The sequence below is a fragment of the Bubalus kerabau genome, chromosome 3 (genome assembly GCF_029407905.1).
Source record: "Bubalus kerabau isolate K-KA32 ecotype Philippines breed swamp buffalo chromosome 3, PCC_UOA_SB_1v2, whole genome shotgun sequence".
Classification (NCBI taxonomy): domain Eukaryota; kingdom Metazoa; phylum Chordata; class Mammalia; order Artiodactyla; family Bovidae; genus Bubalus; species Bubalus kerabau.
The window spans coordinates 79464394-79484893 of NC_073626.1; the positions used below are offsets into that span (position 1 = coordinate 79464394).

The following is a 20500-nucleotide window of genomic DNA, read 5'->3' on the forward strand; positions in this document are numbered from 1 at the left end:
TGTGGAATACAACATAACATTTATGTAGTATACACCTATGTCATATTTATGGCTGTACAACACTACATAATTGGTTGGTATCACAAGTGATGTAAGTAATCTCTTATTTTTGGATATTTGTTTCCAGTTTTATGACATTGTAAATGTGCTCAGTTAGTCATGTCTGACTTTTTGTGATCTCATGGACTGTAGCCTACCAGGCTCCTCTGTCCATGGGTCCTCCCAGGCAAGAATACTGGAGTGGGTTGCCATTTCCTACTCCAGGGAATCTTCCCAACCTAGTTATTGAACCTGCATCTCTTTGGTCTCTGGCATTGGCAGATGGATTCTTTACCACTAGAACCACCTGGTAAATAATGGGTCATTAAGGATATGTGCATATAGTTATGAATATATCCAATTTAATATCCAAAAATTTTCCAATTTTTAATTAGGATAAATTTAATTTAAAGCTATTAGCTTAAATGATGAACAAATTTTCTATTTTAAAGCTTTTGAATTGTATCATCAAATTCTCCTTTAAAAAGTAACAAAAATTAACATTCATAACTATAAAAGTATGAAAGGCCCCACTTATATCATCAACACTGGGTATTATCAGTATTTTTCATCTTTGCTTACCTCTTAAGTAAAAAAAAAAAAATTTAACTCATTTTTATTTTAGTTGACATTTCTTGATTCTGAAGAGGGAAAACATTATTCCTGGGGTTTAATATATGATATGAAGGAAATACAAAAAGCATAGGAGAAAGGAAAAGAGTAATCATACAAAATAAGATCACCACTACAGTAGGAAAAAAGGAAACATAAAGGAATGATCACAGCTTTTGTATTTTTTTTTCCATTGGGTTTGCTACTTGGTAACTTTCTGTTTTGAATGCATGCACTGTATCTTACCCCAAGTCAGTGTCATTACTCAATAAGTTGAATATGCAAATTATGCTTAAGTATATGGATATTTGTTTGCTCTTGGACACATTCTAAATTTTAGAACATGGCTCAAGGAGAAATTCATAAAAGGGCTCAAAAAGGCTACAAATGTTTCATGATGCCGTTGCTCCAAGTTAGCACTACTAGTTTATGTACTTATGCTAATTTCCCAAATCCCACTGAGCCCTTTAAATCTGATCATATTTGTCTGCCTCATTGCTTTTCCCCAACCACAAGTCCATACAACCTTAATTTGCCACTTCTGTATCCTCATTTCTTTAATTTTTTTCTCCTTTACTATTTTATTACAGGCAGCTATCACTATGTAAAGTCAAATGTAAGAGCAGAAGATTTTCTTCATTCTGCTGAGAATTCTTGTCTTATTGGGGGAAAAAAAAGGACACTCAACACTCAACACGGAGAAGGCAATGGCACCCCACTCCAGTACTCTTGCCTGGAAAATCCCATGGATGGAGGAGCCTGGTAGGCTGCAGTCCATGGGGTCGCTAGGAGTCGGACACGACTGAGGGACTTCACTTTCACTTTTCACTTTCATGCATTGGAGAAGGAAATGGCAACCCACTCCAGTGTTCTTGCCTGGAGAATCCCAGAGACGGGGGAGCCTGGTGGGCTGCCATCTATGGGGTCGCACAGAGTCGGACACGACTGAAGCGACTTAGCAGCAGCAGCAGCAACACTCAACATAAAGCTGACTTCAGTTCTTTGTCAGCAACCACGGGAGCCATGAGAAAATCTGACCTCAGGCTTGGGGATGGAGTTAAGATAGAGTAGTGAGGAAGAACACATGACCCAGAGGGCTGTAGTGCCACGGGCTGAGGGCCCCAGCACAGCCAGAAGAGCTGACCATTCAATTGCCACATCTACACGAGCAATATAGAGCCTACCAGGGTCTCCACTTCACAGCTGAAGCTTAGGCTTTTTGAGGAGCCTGCTCTGGAGGCACCTAGATCTGCATATACAAACCCAGATCCCATGGATGCAGAGCCTGTGCACTCAGCCTGCAGTGCCATTTTGTTACTGGACTATTCCAGATATTCACTCAATCTTATCTGGGATCTTAATAAATGACACCTGGGGTGACAAATGTCTAACTATAAAAAACATGCTGCTGCTGCTAAGTTGCTTCAGCCGTGTCTGACTCCTAGCGACCCCATGGACTTCAGCCTACCAGGTTCCCCTGTCCATGGGATTTTCCAGGCAAGAGTACTGGAGTGGGGTGCCATTGCCTTCTCCAAAACAAAACATGCTGGGGGCAGATTAAATTAAACTAGGTCTGGAGATAACTCTTAAACCCTGACCTGCTGACATTTTACTCACCTTATGTCTGTGGGCTAATATTAAGATTATAAACATTTATGCCACACTCAAGGCTCCAATTTGGTGGCAAGCTTTGAGATTCTGTATGATTGTAAGAACAATAGATACTACATTGACAATATAAGGTCCTGAATAGCCTCTCAGGCATTACTCATTTATTCCACAAATATTTATTGAGCCCCTTTAATTTATCTCCTACTGTTTTGGGGGATACAAAAGTGAACAGGAAATCTAAGATGCCTCTGCTCCTAAGAACCTATATTTCTAGCAGGGAAAGTAGACAATAAATGAAAAAATAAGTAAATATGTTAGTATGTTAAACAGAAGAGCCAAAGAAGAAAATTAAAGCAAAGAAGGGGTAAAAGAAGTGTTGGAGGCAGGGTCTGCAATTTTAGATTAAGTGGGTACAGAAGGTGATATGTAAGTAAAAGATCTTAGTAAATAAATATATTTCCCTTGTGGTTCAGACAGTAAAGAGTCTGCCTGCAGTATGGAAGACCTGGGTTTGATCCCTGGGTCGGGAAGATCTCCTAAAAAAGGGAATGGCAACCCACTCCAGTATTCTTGCCTGGAGAATTTCATGGACAGAGGAGTCTGGCGGGCTACAGTCCATGGGGTCACAAATAATCAGACATGACTGAGTGCCTAACACTAGTAAATAAAAGAGAATTCACGTCTTTGAAAGTGTTATCAAAAAAAACTCCTAATAGGTAAAAAAAACTTTATATGTTATGGTACCTTGGGGCTGGAGGACTGATGTAAACACTTGGTAAAAGTTTAGCAACACTCTTTATGATGTGTGTGTGTATATATATATATATTCATGATATATATACACATATTCATGATACATTAGTTCTAAAGCACTTAGGCTAGTGTTGTTATATAAAATATAGGACACGCAGTTAAATTTGAATTCCAGGTACAAGATGAATAGTTCTTTTACAATAAAAATTTTCAAATACTTCATGGGACATAGTTATGTTAAAAAGCAATCTGTTTTTTACATAAAATTAAAATATCAGTGGGTATCCTGTATCTTTATCTGCCAAATATGGCAAGTCTAACTTGGGCAAATCAGCACCTCAGCTTCTTCATCAGCAAAACATAAATAAAAAGTCTTGCCAAACTGGGGCATGGCAGAATAAAATAAAAATATAACAGGGTTTAAAAAGGGTTAAATTGAGACGTGTATATGGTTAGAATTTAGAAATAAAACACACACGCAGTAACGTGTTATACTTATTGCAGTTCTGCAAGACAAGTCCCTGAACATGGACACTTCAGGCTGCACAGGATAGAGAATGACAGTGACAAGTATCTGGCATGGCTTTCATTCTGTCACCTTCCTCTCTCCTTTGGGTGGGGTCATAGGTAACTTGTGGGTTAAGTTACAGGCTTAGCACTTTTAAGACTTGTAGAGGCAAAGCAAGAGACCATTCACTACGCTTTTTTTCACATTGTAAGTGGGGAAACTGAGGCCCAGGGGCTGATATAACATGTTCAAGTGAGTTAGAGGGAGAAACGGGTCTAACAGCCACATTCGTTGGACGATGCTCCTGTCAGCAGTGCAGCCCTCAAAGATAATATTTAATCCCATTTTCCTCCCTTAGTTCTGAAAGCAGTGCTCCGTTTGCAGAAAGAAAAGCAAGAAGCACTGAAACGCAGAGCAGGATGAGCATGGCTTGAAGTGATGGGACCCACAGACAGATGAGGAGGGGGCATAAGAAACGCTATTTAGGAAGTGTTGAAAAATGAGGTGAAAAAGTCCAAGACTGTGTGTGGTGGGTGCTGACTAGTCAGTGAGGTCACAGCGGAGCTCAAGGACAGATACCTAGCAGTGCCATGCTGATGTGATCAGAGATGTAGGTGTGGATGGAGAGGGATCAGTTTCTAAAGAAAAAGTGGCTGATGGACTGCCCTGTCTAGAAGAGGGATGTAGTACTGTCTTTTTTCTTTTTTTTTTTTCATTTTAACATTTTAATTTAACTCAACTTCATATTTAGAAAGAAGAAACAAGAATAGTGTACGGAGTTCTGTATATTCCTCAGCAGATTCTCCAGATATTAGAACGTGCACATTTGCTTTATCCTCTCTTTGTGTCTCTGACTTTCTTTTGGTACATGTATACCGATAATACACACATACAAATACGTAAATTTTTTCTCCGAATCATCTAAGAGTCAGTTGTACCTGATACTCCTTTACCCCTAAATACTTCAGTGTGTATTTCTTAAAGGCAAGGGTATTCTCCTATATGACTGTAGCACAATGCTCAAAGTCAGGAAATTAATATTACTATAATGCTATTACCCAATGTATAGATTACACTCAGATTTTGCCAATTGTCTCAATGATGTCTTCCATAGAAAAAGAAAATTTTGGATCGTACATTGTATTCAGTTGTCATGTTCCTTAATCTCCTTTCACCTGGAACACTTCCTCAGTCACACTCTGCATTTGATTTTGAAGCCCACGGGTCAGTCATTTTGGAAGAAGTCCTTTTGTTTGGTTTGTCTGCTGTTTCTTCATGATTAAATTCAAGTTATGCATATTTTGCTGGAAATCCACTGAAGTGATGCTGTTTTCGGTGCACCCTATCAGGAGGCATGTGCTGTCAATTGTCTGATTATTGGTGGTACTAACTTGCATCACTTGGTTAAGGTGGTGTCCACCAGGTTTCTCCCACTGTTCTTTTGAAACTAACAAACATCTTATGAAGATTTCTTCTACAACACTGTTACCCCTTAAGCTTTTACCTATTTGTTTTAGCATCTGTGGAAGATTCCTGCCTGAAACAATGATTATTTTGATAGCTGCCAATGGTGATTTTCTGTCTTCATCATTCTTTTTACATGTGTTTCACATTTGACTGTTTCTTTCTTCCTTCCCCACCTCCTTCCCTTCCTCCCCTACCTCCCTTCCTTCCTCTGCCTCCTTTGTTCCTTCATTTCCTCCTTCCTTCTATCAATGTGGATTCATGAATTCTTACTTTATCCAATGTATTATATTCTTTTATCATTATTTACTTTGATAGTGAAGTTGTCCTCCATTTGGCTTAATTTTAATGGGTTGGGAGTAACAGACTTCAAAACAAGGACTTCAGAAAGGAATGTATAATACTAAGGAGTACATAAAGAAAGGTGAATTCCTCCAAAAAAACAATAACTCTCCTTATTACTACTATTTATGAGTGCTTTTGTGCATCAGATGAGATGCCATGTGATTTGTGTAAGTTGTCTCATTTCACTTTCATGACCCTGTGAGGTTATCATTATGTCAATTTTACATTCCATTTAAAGATAAGAAGACAGAGACTCTGAGAAAATAAGTAAGTTCATCAAGATCTTACCCTTAGTAGTAGCAAGTCTGGTGGACTCCAGGGTCCCTGCTCTCAACCACTAGGCAACCCTACAAATAGGGGTGGAAACCTTCAGGAAAGGAAAAGGTCTTAGAAGCAAGGCTGCACTGTTCCTGTGGGCAGCTGGACATTAGTACCAGGATTTGCAGAGTCATCTAAGCTTTTTGTATTTTTACAAATGGGGCAATAATTACCTACAATTCTGTCATTAGTGTAGAAACTTCCCTAACCTGCATTGTGAAAAGCATCTAACCCTGCCTAAAATCCAGGGAGGAAAGCATAAAGGACTCATTTGTGCCAATGTCAGCTGACACAGATCCAGAAAGACATGAGTTGGCCAAGTCACCAAAGGAAGCATTCCCATGGGTCGAGACAAGCGAATTTAGGCAGAGAAGAGACAACTGAGGGAACAGTAGAGCAGGGATTCTGAAGAAATTCAGTTTCTATTCAACTCTTGAGATCCCAGGTGAAGACAGGGCTGTGTAGCTCTCCCGCCAAGGCTAACATACAAGATCCTTCTTCCTGCAACAGTACTAGCATCTCTCTCACCACCACACCACTTTTATTATTATATTTCAGATCCTATGAGAATAAGTTTGGGTGAAATAAACATATTACCTGCTAGTGAAACTAATTCTAACAACCATTTTGCCCTAGAGGGAAAAGCACAATTGAATCTGAGAATAGCATCCTTACCCTCCCAGGAGGAAGAAACTAAAAATAAAAGACAACAAGGTGCTTCCTGCCAGTGGGTAAATCCAATAAGCAAAGAAGATGCCTCAACCTGGCACTGGGCAGTTAACAGCCAGCCTGACTCCCTCCATCGGAGAATGGCCATGTGGTTCTCAGAGCTAACAGCTGCCAAGCAGAACCTCTCAGATTAACCCATAGGTGGTGTTGAACCACTTCCCATTAAGATATTTGCAAAGCAAACAAAAATGATAGCCCCATTCTGAGTGCTGGGAGCCGGCCAGGAGCTCTAGCTGTTCTTGTTGATACAAAGAGCTCTCCAGGGAGGGTCTGGGCCAGAGTGTGGAAGGCCACTCCTGCCTGCCTCTCCAGACTGTGTTGATCTTAAGCCATTAGAATCTCGGTATCAGGGGCTGTTTATTATCTAATTTCCCAATCACAGCAGTTGCTGGAGCTTTGTTTCACCAGAACTCTCTACTTCTCTGTCTCCCTGACCTACACCATTCATGAGGGAAAGAAAAAATTCAGCTCTCCTCCTGTTATGTCTACTTATTAAGGAGACAAGTCTGAGAAGTTACTAAGATGCATACAGAGAGTGTGGTATTGCCACTGTCAACAGCTTCTGTGGCAAACACTTGTTAGGGTTCCTTCTGAATTTAAAGTAACCATAGCAATGCTAATGGGAAATATGCTTGCATATTTGTGTCCTACAGGTAGGAGCAAGCTGCTGTTTAATTCACAAAATACACTTAGAGCTGAAACACTAATATTTTTTCCTTCTAATCCAGAGGGTAAAATGAAATAAGGTTTAAAAGGCTGTGGACACATGCAAAGTTAATCTTCTTTCAACCTGGAGGATTGTAGTCTCAGTTTTTTTAACTGTTCATAAAGAATTGCTTTCACATAGGATTCATTTTTATACAAATATTGTTTCCTACAATATTTTCAACTTTAGCAAGTTTTCTTTTCTCAAGTTTCTTTTCTTTCAAAATAGCCTCCATATGCAAAGGTGAAAATGAAACGAAAGTTGCTCAGTTGTGTCCGACTCTTTGCGACCCCAATTCTCCAGGCCAGAACACTGGAGTGGGTAGCCTATCCCTTCTCCAGCAGATCTTCCTAACCGTGGAATTGAACTGGGGTCTCCTGCATTGCAAGTGAATTCTTTACCAACCAAGCTATCAGGGAAGCCCCATATGCAAACGTATTTTTTGTCAAAAACTCATTCTGAGCTTGAATTGAACAAAGGTCTTGATGAGGATACAAGCAAAAGTTGACACCAGAAAGGTGCTGAATTTCTAGAATTTCCTAAACTCATGGAATGAGTAATGCAGGAAGGGAACAAGGGATGGCAAAATGGTCAGAAGAATTTGTCAGATTTTGTCGTTACTGGAAATTGTCCTAAAGTTGTCCTTTAGGTTAGAAATCAGAATGTTAGAGGTATTAATTCTATAGCGAGAGAGACAAAGAGAGAGATTGAGAGAGAAAGAAGGAAAGCGAGACAGATAGAGGTTGAGATTTCTTTAGAAAAAGTACAGGCATTATCTACTAAAAAAAAAAAAGTCTTTTTTTTTTAAAAAAGAAGAGAACTGCTTAACATTTACAGTATAAAGTTAGGAAGCAGCTTTTTAGACTTTTGAAAATATCTTTCAGTTTTAGATGATGTTTCTCCAACTGTTGCTGGACCCAAGCTCTCTGTAAATGTGCAAGTTTTCCAGAGAGAGAGTGAATCTTACACTGCAGGCCAACTTTGCTGAACTCAAGACATTGTTTGCTAATGTTCTTATCATTTGCTGATGGCAAATATGTTTAGGGACAGATTAAGTCTGTCCACGGGTGATCATGTTCAAGACGTTGCTGGGGTGGTAGAGTAACCTCGTCTATCTGTAAGATGTGTTGGACATATCGGAAACTAGCTCTCATGCCAAACTGTCCAAATTGTTTCTGGACATGCTCTTGTCTTTGTCTGAGGTACCAGACACAAAAACATTGCCTTGAAGTGTGGATCTCACATAGGGGTAGAGGTGGCCAGAGAACCCAAGTCAGACATGCATTCTAACATCATTTCTGCTTAAGTTTACTACATGCTGGTTCCTGGCAACTGATATCTTTAAGATATCAACCATAGATGGCTACCTGCCAATAACTAAGCTTCTAAAGAAAACACATAATTAAGCATCTTTCCAAACTCAGGGCTTATTTTTGAGCTAGGAAAGTATATCCACTACAGAATAATTACATAGTGTTAACAGCATCTCCCTTTATTTATATGGTTAGCACTGTTGACTTTTGAGAAAGTCAGCTTCCTACCTTATCAAAAATTATTGTGTTCAAGCTAAACTCAAGATAAATGGAAAACATTTCTTAAGTAAAAGTAATGAAAGTTAGCTTTAGATCTAACAGAAATAAAAATTCAAGGAGCATATATTCATTCGTCCATTCATCCATTCATTTTATTTTATGCCTATAATAGCTGAAGATTTTAGATTCTAGATTCAGTGAGTTGTACAGAAATAAATGACAGTTTCAGTGCTGGAGTTTATTATCTCATGTAGAATATAGTAATAATGGCTAACATTTCTGTGCAGTTACTACATTCTAGGTAGTCTTTTAAAAATTTCCTATGGCTCATTCTCACAATAGCCATATGAGATAGGTACCATTATCATAAATTTGTTTAACTTGCCCAAGTGACAAGTGTTTAACTTGTCACTGAGCTACTTGGACACAGACCCAGGTGAGAAGAGAAAAAAATCTGTCTCCAGAATCTGTAGCCTAAGTTGTTTCCTCTACCTTCACAGAGCCCCTAATACACATGGGCAGGAATCAGACTCAGATGCTGGTGGGGCCAGGCCATGAAATAAGCAGGACTGTGAGTTACTCTCAATGGAACACAGCCTCTACTCAGTTCTAAGTGATTGCTGCTAGATACTCCAGCTTTCAGGAGCTATCAGAATTCTGAGTTGTGATATGAAATATTTCTATTTTTATATATTAGAAACATTGAGAATTTCAAAGATATTGTTCAGGTTAAAGAAAATATGTCTGCAGACCATATTCTATCCAACGACTGTGGGTGTGCATCTTTTAGCTTATAGAATAATGTCTATAATATCATGCAGCTTTTAAGGTCTCCCATATCCAGTTCCCATCTGCCTGATTCCGTATCATAGTTCTCCCTGCATCACAGCACTCCTACCCACACTTAGTCCTTATCCCACTGGACATCTCTCCCCAGAACCATACCACCCCCCCACACCCCCCGTACATCCTGCCTCTGGGCCAGGGCCCACTCTATTCTGCCACCTAGGCTACTCTTCTCCTGGCTCTAGTCTGCTTCAAAGCACTGCACCATGAGATGCCTCATGGGTGAGAACTTGAAGGATGGTTAAATACCAACAGGTAAAGAAAGAACTGGCAAGGGAATTCTATTCAGAAGGAACAGCATGAAAAACTACACAGAAATAGGAAAACAAAAGATTTTGAAAACCATCAAACAATTCCAAATATTTTAAAAGGTTTTTGGCCCTGAGAATCTGATCCTATAAACAGAACTCTGATTACTGACATCCTGGACATCCACAGTCCTTCTAAAAGAGTTCTTTGCATAAGGATCACTGATGATTTAAGGTTTGCTGAAACAGTTCCGATAAATATTTATGTACAGCCATAAGCAAATCCACAAGGAAAAATATAATTCAAAACAGACTTTTTGTTGAAGATCCTTGCAGCTGGTGATAAGGTTTCTGGCTTCAAAAAAGGTTTTGAAAATACATGTGATCAATTACTATTTTAAACATCTAGAAACTCTAAGAAGGCTCTAACAATCAAGGAAACTCTGAAAGTTATCATTTGAGGGTGTTGCCAATGAAACCTAGCTATATTGACAAGGGTGAGTCTTGGGCCCAAAATCAGCCTCAGATTTATTCCTGAGGTAAGAACCAGAAACACAGAAAAGAAAATTTGGCTCTCAGTTTCCAGCTGAGAGTGAGCATTGTTCTAAAGTACTGGAATCCTCAGTGCTTATTTTAGATCACAGCTCTAGAGCTAAACCAGAGGTCGTAACTTTTCATATAATGGTAGCTTTGCAGGAAACTTTTACATACTACTATTACTACTAATATTGCTACTACTTCTATCACCATGATCAACAACAGCTTGCCATCATCTTTTATCAGGCATTTATTATGTCTAGAACTGTGCTAATGCCTTTGTATAGATTACATCTAATCTTGTATAGATCTAATCTCAGATAACTTATTTTTAATTTTTTATTAATTGATATTGGAGTATAGTTGCTTTACAATGTTGTGTTAGTTTCTGCTGTACAGCAAAGTGATTTAGTTATACGTACACATATATCCACTTTTTCTTAGATTCCCTTCCCATCTAGGTCACCAAAGAGCATTGAGTAGAGTTCCCTGTGATATATAGTAGGTTCTCATCAGTTGCTGCTGCTGCTGCTAAGTCACTTCAGTCCTGTCCGACTCTGTGTGACCCCATAGACGGCAGCCCACCAGGCTCCCCCGTCCCTGGGATTCTCCAGGCAAGAACACTGGAGTGGGTTGCCATTTCCTTCTCCAAAGCATGAAAGTGAAAAGTGAAAGTGAAGTCGCTCAGTCATGTCCGACCCTCAGCGACCCCATGGACTGCAGCCTACCAGGCTCCTCCGTCCATGGGATTTTCCAGGCAGGAGTACTGGAGTGGGGTGCCATTGACTTCTCCGTCTCATCAGTTACCTATTTTATATACAGTAGTGTATGTATGTCAATCCCAATTTATCCCACTCTCTTCCCCCTTGCTAATGATAAGTTTGTTTTCTACATCTGTGACTCTGTTTATGCTTTACAGATAAGGTCATCTATACCATTTTTCTAGATTCCATATATAACTGATATTATACAATTATTTGTCTCTTTTTGACTTACTTCTGTATGACAATCTATAGGTCCAGCCATGCCTTATTTCATTCCTTTTTGGCTGAGTAATATTTCATTGTATATATGTACCACATTTTCTTTATCCATTTCTGTGTTGATGGACATTTAGGTTGCTTCCATGGCCTGGCTATTATAAATAGTGCTGCAGTGAATATCAGGCTGAATGCATCCTTTTGAATTATGGTTTTCTCCAGATATATGTCCAGGAGTAGAGTTGCTGGATCATATGATAGCTCTTTTTAGTTTTTAAAGGAATCTCTATACTGTTCTCCATAGTGGCTGTACCAATTTATATGTCCACCAACAGTGTAGGAGGGTTTCCTTTTTGCCACACCTTCTCCAGAACTTACTGCTTGTAGATTTTTTTGATTATGGCCATTCTGACTGGTGTGAGGTCATATCTTGTAGTTTTGATGTTAATTTCTCTAATAATTATTGACGTTGAGCATCTTTTTCTGTGTTTTTGGCCATTTGTCTATCTTCTTTGGAGAAATGTCTATTGAGATCTTTGGCCCATTTTTTGATCGGATTGTTTGTTTTTTTGATATTGAGCTGCATGAGCCATTTGTATATTTTGGAGATTAATCTCTTATCAGTTGCTTTGTTTGCAAATATTTTCTCCCATTCTGAGGGTTGTCTTGTTTTATTATGGTTTCTTTAGCTGTACAAAAGCTTTTAAGTTTAATTAGGTCCCATTTGTTTATTTTTGTTTTTATTTTCATTACTCTAGGCAGTGGATTGAAAAATATCTTGCTGCAATTTATGTCCATGAGTGTTCTGTTTAGATTTTCCTATAAGAGTTTTGTCATAGTATCCAGCCTTAGATTTAGGACTTCAATCCATTTTGAGTTTATTTTTGTGTATGATGTTAGGGAGTATTCTAATTTCATTCTTTTACATGTAGCTGTTCAGTTTTCCCAGCATCACTTCTTGAAAAGATTGTGTTTTCTTTTGTTTTGTCCCCTCTGTTGTGTACTAGGTGGCCATAGCTATGTGGGTTTATCTCTGGGCTTTCTATCCTGTTCTATTGATCCATAGTTCTGTTTTTGTGCCAGCACCATACTGTCTCGATTACTGTAGCTTTGTAGTAATCAAGATTGCTTTGATTATTTGGAGTCTTTTGTTTTTCCATACAAGTTTTAAAAATTTTTGTTCTAGTTCTATGAAAAATGCCATTAGTAATTTGATAGGTATTACACTGAATTGTAGATTGTTTTAGATGGTATAGTCATTTTGACAATGTTGATTCCTTCTGTCCAAGAACATGGTAAGTCTCTCCATCTGCTTGTTTTATCTTTGATTTCTGTCATCAGTATCATAGTTTTCCGAGTGCAGGTCATTTGCCTCCTTGCTGCTACTGCTACTGCTAAGTCGCTTCAGTCGTGTCCGACTCTGTGAGACCCCAGAGACGGCAGCCCACCAGGCTCCCCCGTCCCTGGGATTCTCCAGGCAAGAACGCTGGAGTGGCTTGCCATTGCCTTAGGTAGGTTTATTCACAGGTATTTTATTCTTTTTAATGTGATGTTAAATAGGATTGTTTCCTTAACCTCTCTTTCTGATCTTTCATTGTTAGTGTATAGAAATACAAGAGATTTCTGTGTATCAATTTTGTATCCTACATTTTTTACCAAATACATAGAAGAGCTCTAGTAGTTTTCTGGTAGCATCATTATATGTATAGTATCATGTCTTCTGCAAACAGTAACAGTTTTACTTGTTTTCCAATTTGGATTCTTTTATTTCTTTTTCTATTCTAATAGTTGTGACTAAGATTTCTAAAACTATGTTGAGTCCAACATGTCTAAAACTATGTTGAATAAAAGTGGCAAGAGTGGACATCCTTGTCTAGTTCCTGATCTTAGAGAAAATGCTTTCAGCTTTTCACCATTGAGTATGTTAGCTATAGCTTTGCCATATATGATCTCTATTATGTTGAGGTAGTCAGTCAGTCAGTTCAGTTGCTCAGTTGTGTCTGACTCTTTGCGACTCCATGAACTGCAGCACACCAGGCCTCCCTGTCCATCACCAACTCCTGGAGTTCACCCAAACTCATGTCCATTGAGCCGGTGATGCCATCCAACCATCTCATCCTCTGTCGTCCCCTTCTCCTCCTGCCCTCAATCTTTCCCAGCATCAGGGTTTTTTCAAATGAGTCAGCTCTCTGCATCAGGTGCCCAAAGTATTGGAGTTTCAGCTTCAACATCAGTCCTTCCAGTGAACACCTAGGACTGGTCTCCCTCTAAGCCCAGTTTCTGGAGAGGTTTTTTGTTGTTGTTGTTGTTCATAAATGGGTGTTGGATTTTGTCAAAAGCTTTTTCTGAATCTGTTGAGATAATCATGTGGTTTTTACTTTTCAATTTGTTAATGTGGTATAGTGGAAGGGGACGACAGAGGATGAGATAGTTGGATGGTATCACCAACTAAATGGACATGAGTTTGAGTAAACTACGGGAGTTGGTGATGGACAGGGAGGCCTGGTGTGCTGCAGTCCATGGGATAACAGAGAGTCGGACACAACTGAGCAACTGAACTGAACTGAATGTGGTTTATCATATTGATTGACTGTGTATATTGAAGAATCCTTGCATCCCTGGGATAAGTCCCACTTGATCAGAGTTCATGAAAAGTATTATAAACTTATTACAGGACAGACCTATCTACCCGATTGTGTCAGTGGGGCATGTGTGTGTATGCTTAGTTGTGTCCAATTCTTTGTGACCCCATGGATTGCAGCTCGCCAGGCTCCTCTGTCCTTGGAATTTTCCTGGCAAGAATACTGAAGTGGGTTGCCATTTCCTACTCCAGGGGATCTTTCCATCCCAGGAATCAAACCTGTATCCCCTGCTCTGGCACGCAAATTCTTTACCGCTGACCCGCCAGGAAAGCCCTCCCTGTCAAACCGTGTTTGACTTAATGAACAAATTTGACTTATGAATGTGCTCTCAGAATGGAACTCGTTTGTATGCAGGGGACCTACTATAGCTAAACTAAGATTCAATCCCAGGTCTGTCACTTGATTTTCTACTGGAAGAAGGTAACCCATAGCATCATAAGCATGTCATGAAAGAAGGCCACCACCCCTAGCTCCTCTCACACCTGCTGATATTTCCCCCCTGGTGTCATGGGGAGGTGGGAGTGTCTCTTAATATGTTAGTGCACTAACTTGGCCACAGGGGCAGGAAATGTGCACTAGCCCCCTGCGTGAGTGAAATGAAAGTGGAAGGAAAATTAGCATGGGAATTGAAGGGTGGGAGAGGAAAGGTGGGAAAGGAGACCTCCTCCAGATACTGACATGGAAAGAAAAGTTTTGTTTTGTTGAATCTTCTTAGCACTGCTACATATTTCTACAATGACCCCCCACACAGTCTGTCAAGATATGTGGCAATCTGTACTTCACAGCCCACAGGAAAATCTGGCCCACAGTCAGCCCTGATGGGAAGGCTGTTGCTCTGGCTCATCAATTCTGAGGTCAGCCCAATTGGCTTCAAGCCCTGGGCCGTAAGGATGACAAACGGGAGAAATATGTGTCCATTTTCCCCTCTTGCAAAGTGCCAGCTCCCCTCGAGCTGTCTGAGTCATGAAGTTTCAGTCTCTCTTGAGCCTGAAGTGGCCCACAACGAAGCAGCTTCTCTAGGGGTGTTTTACAAGCTGCTGGGTAAAAACATCTGCACCAGCATGATCAATCTGCTGCCTCCCTCATAGGGGCTTCTTTTTACACAACAACAGGCTAGCTGTGCTAAAGAATGTCAAATAAAAGCCTTGTGAGAGCTTTGCCATACGCAGGCCAAATTAAATTAAGGGGCATAATCCTCCCTATTGTACTTATCAGCATTAAAATGGAGGATTACCATCATGGGAACAAAGCCCCATGGCATAAAAGACTACTTCCATTCTGTCATTCACTGTACACAGTTACAGGCTTACACAGGAAGTGGAACAGAGGAGCACCGGGCCAACCACTGACTTGGACTTGCAACATGAGGTTTCTTTCTCCCCAGTCAAGTGAGCCCCGCCTCACCACGTACCCATGGGAACACCTTTCCCATGAGGTCAGAAGCTTTCTCCCAAGGTTCAGAGCTGGAATTTTCTCCACCAATCACAGGCTGAGAGTTTGTTGCCCATCAGAATTTACTCCTTAGCTGGTTGTGATTCAAGATTTGTTGCAATGACAAATAGAGAATATAGAATTAAAAACAAACAAACAAAAAAAACCTGGGCTAGGCATTTGGAGCCGGGAGAGGCAACAGAATGTACTGGCTAAAAACATGGGCTCTGGAGTTAGAGCTGTGTTCAAATCTTGACTCTGTCACTTTGCTGACTAGGTAACACCAACAGCAAGTCCCTTGTACTCTCTAAATGTCAGAAATTATATAATATGTGCCTCTCCCACAGGATTATTATGAGGATTAAACAGAATCATTCATGCGAAATCCTTAACACAGTGTCTAGGAAGTTGTTGCTGCTAAGTCACTTCAGTCGTGTCTGACTCTGTGCGACCCCATAGACGGCAACCCACCAGGCTCCCCCATCCCCGGGATTCTCCAGGCAAGAACACTGGAGTGGGTTGCCATTTCTTTCTCCAATGCATGAAAGTGAAAAGTGAAAGTGAAGTCGCTCAGTCGTGTCCAACTCCTAGAGACCCCATGGACTGCAGCCTACCAGGCTCCTCCGTCCATGGGATTTTCCAGGCAAGAGTACTGGAATGGGGTGCCATTGCCTTCTCTGAGGAAGTTGTTAATGAATATCAAATATTAGTTGTTACTATTATTGTTAGAGACAGAAAATCCAGACTCAAACCCTAGACCTGCCATTTATTCTCTGTGACAGTGAGGGAACCCCATGCTAGCCAACTGGGGCAGGAGCAGGTAAATCTGATGCCTCCAACCCAGTAGTGGCCTCCAGTCCAGCATTTGAGAGCTGATTGAGTAGCCATCCCTGTGTTCATCTGACTCATAGAGAACATCATGCAAAAGACTGGTGTGTGCATTCTGTGAGATAACTGTGAGGAAGACTCACCACTGCCATAAATGTTGGGTGAGTCAGAACAATGTCCTCAACATGTCCTTGTCATTCTAGTCTCACAGTGTTTCTTGTCATGTCTGGGTCTTCCTTATAAACTCTTCCTTCTGATTTTGCCTTCCCTCCATCATTCCCTGTACGTATCTGTTCTGTCACTGCCTCTTTAGGATTCTTCTAGAACACTTTATGGGTGGCTTCTCTAACCCCTTTATTCTTTGCTTGCTTTCTTCTGCAGAAGCTGAAAATGCTCACCTTTCCAGCTTCCCTCGCTGGACTGCTCTCCCCTGCAGAGCCACCTCTGCGAATTTCATCTGATAAGATGTGAGAGGAGTGTCCTGGGGACTTCTAGGAAAGGTCTCCCTCATAACCAACAGGGAGAGACTCCTGACGATAGGCCTTCTCCATCCATCTCTTCCTTCCTTCTTTGGACAATGCCATGTGAACAAGGGATCTTTAGTATGCTGCTTCAGCTAACTTGTGCTTCTAAGTTCTGATGTGCTAGGATAGAGGGGCAAAGTAATGGAAGGAGTCTGTGTCCACATATCTGAGTGGCCAGCCCAGAACTGGAACTTCTGTCTTCAGACTTGTTACCCTGAGGGGTCCTTGAATCTGCTGAGTTTTGTTACTTGCTGCTGGGAGAGTCACCACTGGCATGACCCAGCTCTCTCCTCATTATGCCCCGCCTGACTGCCTCAAGACTTCCTTCCTTTCAGTCCCTGGGTTGATCCACAGGGCATTGAAGTGAACATCAAATACAGAGAGAAAGATGGGCTCCCACCTTCCCTAGGGCACGGATGACCTGAAACACTATCTGACGAATTATTCTGAATCCTGTTGTTGCCACCACCACTTAAAGATTGAGGAGGGAGAACATTCCTTTCATAAAAATATGAGTTCTGAGGAGTGGTCTTGGAAGTCAGCCTGACAAATTTATTGAGACCCATTGCATCTACTAGAAATAAGAAGAAGGAAAATTTGGCCCTTGCCCTTGAGAAGCTGAACTGCTGGCACATGGTCAACCACAACACCAGACAAAACATGGGGAGCCACAGAGAGTAATATACCCAAGTGGTCCCAGGACCCAGTCTGTCAATGTTACCACTGACAATGTCATAAAGAGTTTGTGTCAGAATACAAATCAGTTCAATTAGTTACCAAGTATCTTGTTTCGTTTGGCTGAGACTATACATAGGGGAGGGGGAGCAAGACTTCCTTGAAGAAACAGTAGCTTGATGTACATTAGGACACAACCTCATTTTCTTATGAACCAGCCCTTTGAGTAGTACAGTCATAAATGGACCATGATGGTTCAAGGAGTGTTAAAGAGAATTAAGGACTCTGTAGAGAAGAGAGATATGATGTTGTATCTTGATGAAATAGGTAAGAGCTGAACTGAAAGGAGAGGGCAGAGAGAACAGAAGGAGATGCACTGGTAGGAACAATATGAAGTCTGACTCCAGGAAGCCAGAGGGTGCATATAGGGTCACGCAGGAACTGAGTCTAGAGGACAAACTGGAGTGAGATAGAGAGAGGCTTGCAAAAGCAGACTGAGGAGTCTGAACCTCTTTTGGTCTGAAATAGGAAGCCACTAAAGTTCTTTGAGAAGTCAGAATATGCTTTAAGACAATTGATCAGGTGTTAGAAATGAAAGCTGATATGTACAGAGGAGAGAGTGGAGAGAGACAGATAATGGTAGGTCTGGGCTAGGGAAGGATGCTAAACAAGTGATTGGAGGTGGGGTTAAGTGAGATGTAGGGATCAAAAATGAGCACCAGGTTTGAAGACCAGGTCACAGGAGAATGTGTGTAGCACTCATGGAAGTGGCGAGGTCTGGTGAGCTGGGGGAGGTCCTTTGGTGGGCTTTTCTGTTGAGGCTCTGGTGTATAGATCAGGAAATCTATGGGCAGCAGGAGGTGGGTGTAGTAGGGTGGAGCTCAGAACTGAGACCTGAGAATTATGCTGTCTCAGCTGAGAGTTGGTACCAGAATACACTTGTGAGAGAGGCTATCACCCAGGGAGAAGTGAAGAAAGAAGAGTCAAGAACTTGGAGACCTGCCTGTATTTCAAGGTGGGCAGAAGAGGAGCAGGATAAAGACGGAGGACATCTGGGAGAAAGAAGCTGAAGACCACGGTGCTGCAGAAACCATGGACGAGCACAATTCATAGAAACCATGGTCCATGGCACTGAGTGTTGCATAAACTGATGAATACAAGGCTCTCTTAGCTGGGAGCTAAGCTTCACAAGACTGTTTGAGGGATGTGGTGAGGGCACGGATGATTTCGGGTTTAGAGAGGCAGGGGATGGTGAGGGAATGAGGCAACCAAGCTGGAAGTCAGTCTGAGGAAGTCTGAGGTGTAAAAGTAAGAAGAGGGAGGGACAGGACCCAGGGAAGACTTTTGTTAGATGGGAAGAGGAATCAGCAAATGGGGAAGAGGCAGCAGAGGGAGAAAGATGTGAAAGCCAAGGCTGGTCTGCCTGATGGTGGCAGGGCCTGGAGAGCAGGAACATCACAGAGGTGAGCCAGGGAGAGCTCACCTGGGTGAGCAAAGGAAGAATGGGCAGCTGAATAGAAGGAGCAGCTCTTAGGCAGAGGGAAGGGAAGTGGACATTGCTCACAGCACAGCCCTGATATTCTGAGTAAAGCTGGTCATCAGTGGAGGTTGATGGGAGTCAGGCTGGGGCTGGAGCCATTTCCCAAACTATATTCATTGACTTGCCCAAGATCACAGGGCTGGAAAATGCTAGCTTTAGGATCAGAACCCAAGTCTTCCACCTGCCAAGTTCACTGGTCTTTCTGCTGAAAGAAATTTTGAACTTTGTTCAAAATATGAGAGTATCTCTAATATGAGATACTAGGCCTATAGTATTTCATCAAGTACCCTTACATGAGCTATTCTGACTATTAAGTACAATCTGCCCTCCATTTCTATGGGTTTTGTGCAAATCCAAGGTTGGTTGAATTTGTGGTTGTGAAACCCATGGATGTGGAGGGCAAACTGTACCACAACATTCTGTATGTAAAGGACTTGAGCAGCAGCAAAGTTTGGTATCTGTGGGGGCTCCTGGAACCATTCCCTGTGGTTACTGAGAGACAACCACAAACTACTTTAAAAGCAGCTCAAGCAATTTGAGAGTGCTAGAGAAATACTGAGGATTTAATTTGTCAAGTTTCAAATAAGATGTCTCAAAAAATTATTTTTAGAAGTTACAATTTAAGACCACCTCTTTTTCCAAAAAGATGCAATGAATTTTCTAATGGCCTGCTTACTTCCTCAAAATCCTAGAGTAAGCTTTTAATGAAAATGATATCCCCTTTTTGCATTAGCTTAAGCCCACAGATTTTTGTCCTTTTAGGCTAGTCAGTTCTTTGGTGGGGCGGGAGCTGTCTTGTGCACTGTAGATTGGGCAGCAGCGTCCCTGGCCTTGATCCACTAGACATCCTTCACACAAAGCCCCTGTGAAGAGTTGTGACAACCACACATGTCCTCAGAAGGAGAGCGGGAGGGGGCAAAACCGCCCCCAGTTGAGAACCACCGTTTTAACCTACTGAGGCCAAATACAGGTTTCACTACGAGGAGAACCCACAAGAAGGTTGTAACCAGATTGCCCTGTAGATCAAAGACTTTTGCCCACAGACTAATGAACTTCTGACATGGGGGAATCTGGTGGACAACACTTTTTGGCTCCACTCTCTCCAACTCACCAAAATAACACAGTGTAAGAAATACTTTTGTTTCATTGTCTGTTGGAATAAAATCTTACAGATAAGACTCACCAATTTTTCTCAGTGACAGGAGAGGTGCTTGAAGCCTCTGCATGGCCATTGCCGGATTCTGCTTGTAGGCTGCTTTTATGATCGCCAGAGCCCCTCAGAACTAAGAGAAAACAAACAAGTGCTTAGAGACTGAGGATAAATTCAGAGGTAGGCAGGGTTTGATTTCAGTAGCCATCTATTCTCTCCGCAGCACCTCGCTGCCTGTCGTGCTACTCCCTGACTTTCTGTAACCTTTGTCTAGGACACATCATCAAAACTGACTTCTTCTGTGATGACAGGCCTTGCTTTGTCCTCAGTCCCAGCTGGCAAACTGGATAAAATAACTCATCTTGTAGGAAAACAAGCCCCCTGTCTATGACAATAGATATAAAAAGTAGACAGATTGGAGGCCCCAAGGTGAGGAAGTTGGTGAGCAGAACACATGAGCTGGAGTGGTGTGGTGCTGGACA

General features: G+C 41.4%; 1 protein-coding gene across 1 annotated transcript in view; it reads right to left on the reverse strand.

The window, feature by feature from the left end:
* MYO3B (myosin IIIB) overlaps nucleotides 1–20500 on the reverse strand; it is a 559309-nt gene that overhangs the window by 102438 nt on the left and 436371 nt on the right. Inside the window, 1 exon segment of the mRNA XM_055572295.1 lies at nucleotides 20052–20151. Coding sequence (XP_055428270.1) covers nucleotides 20052–20151 — 100 coding nt within the window.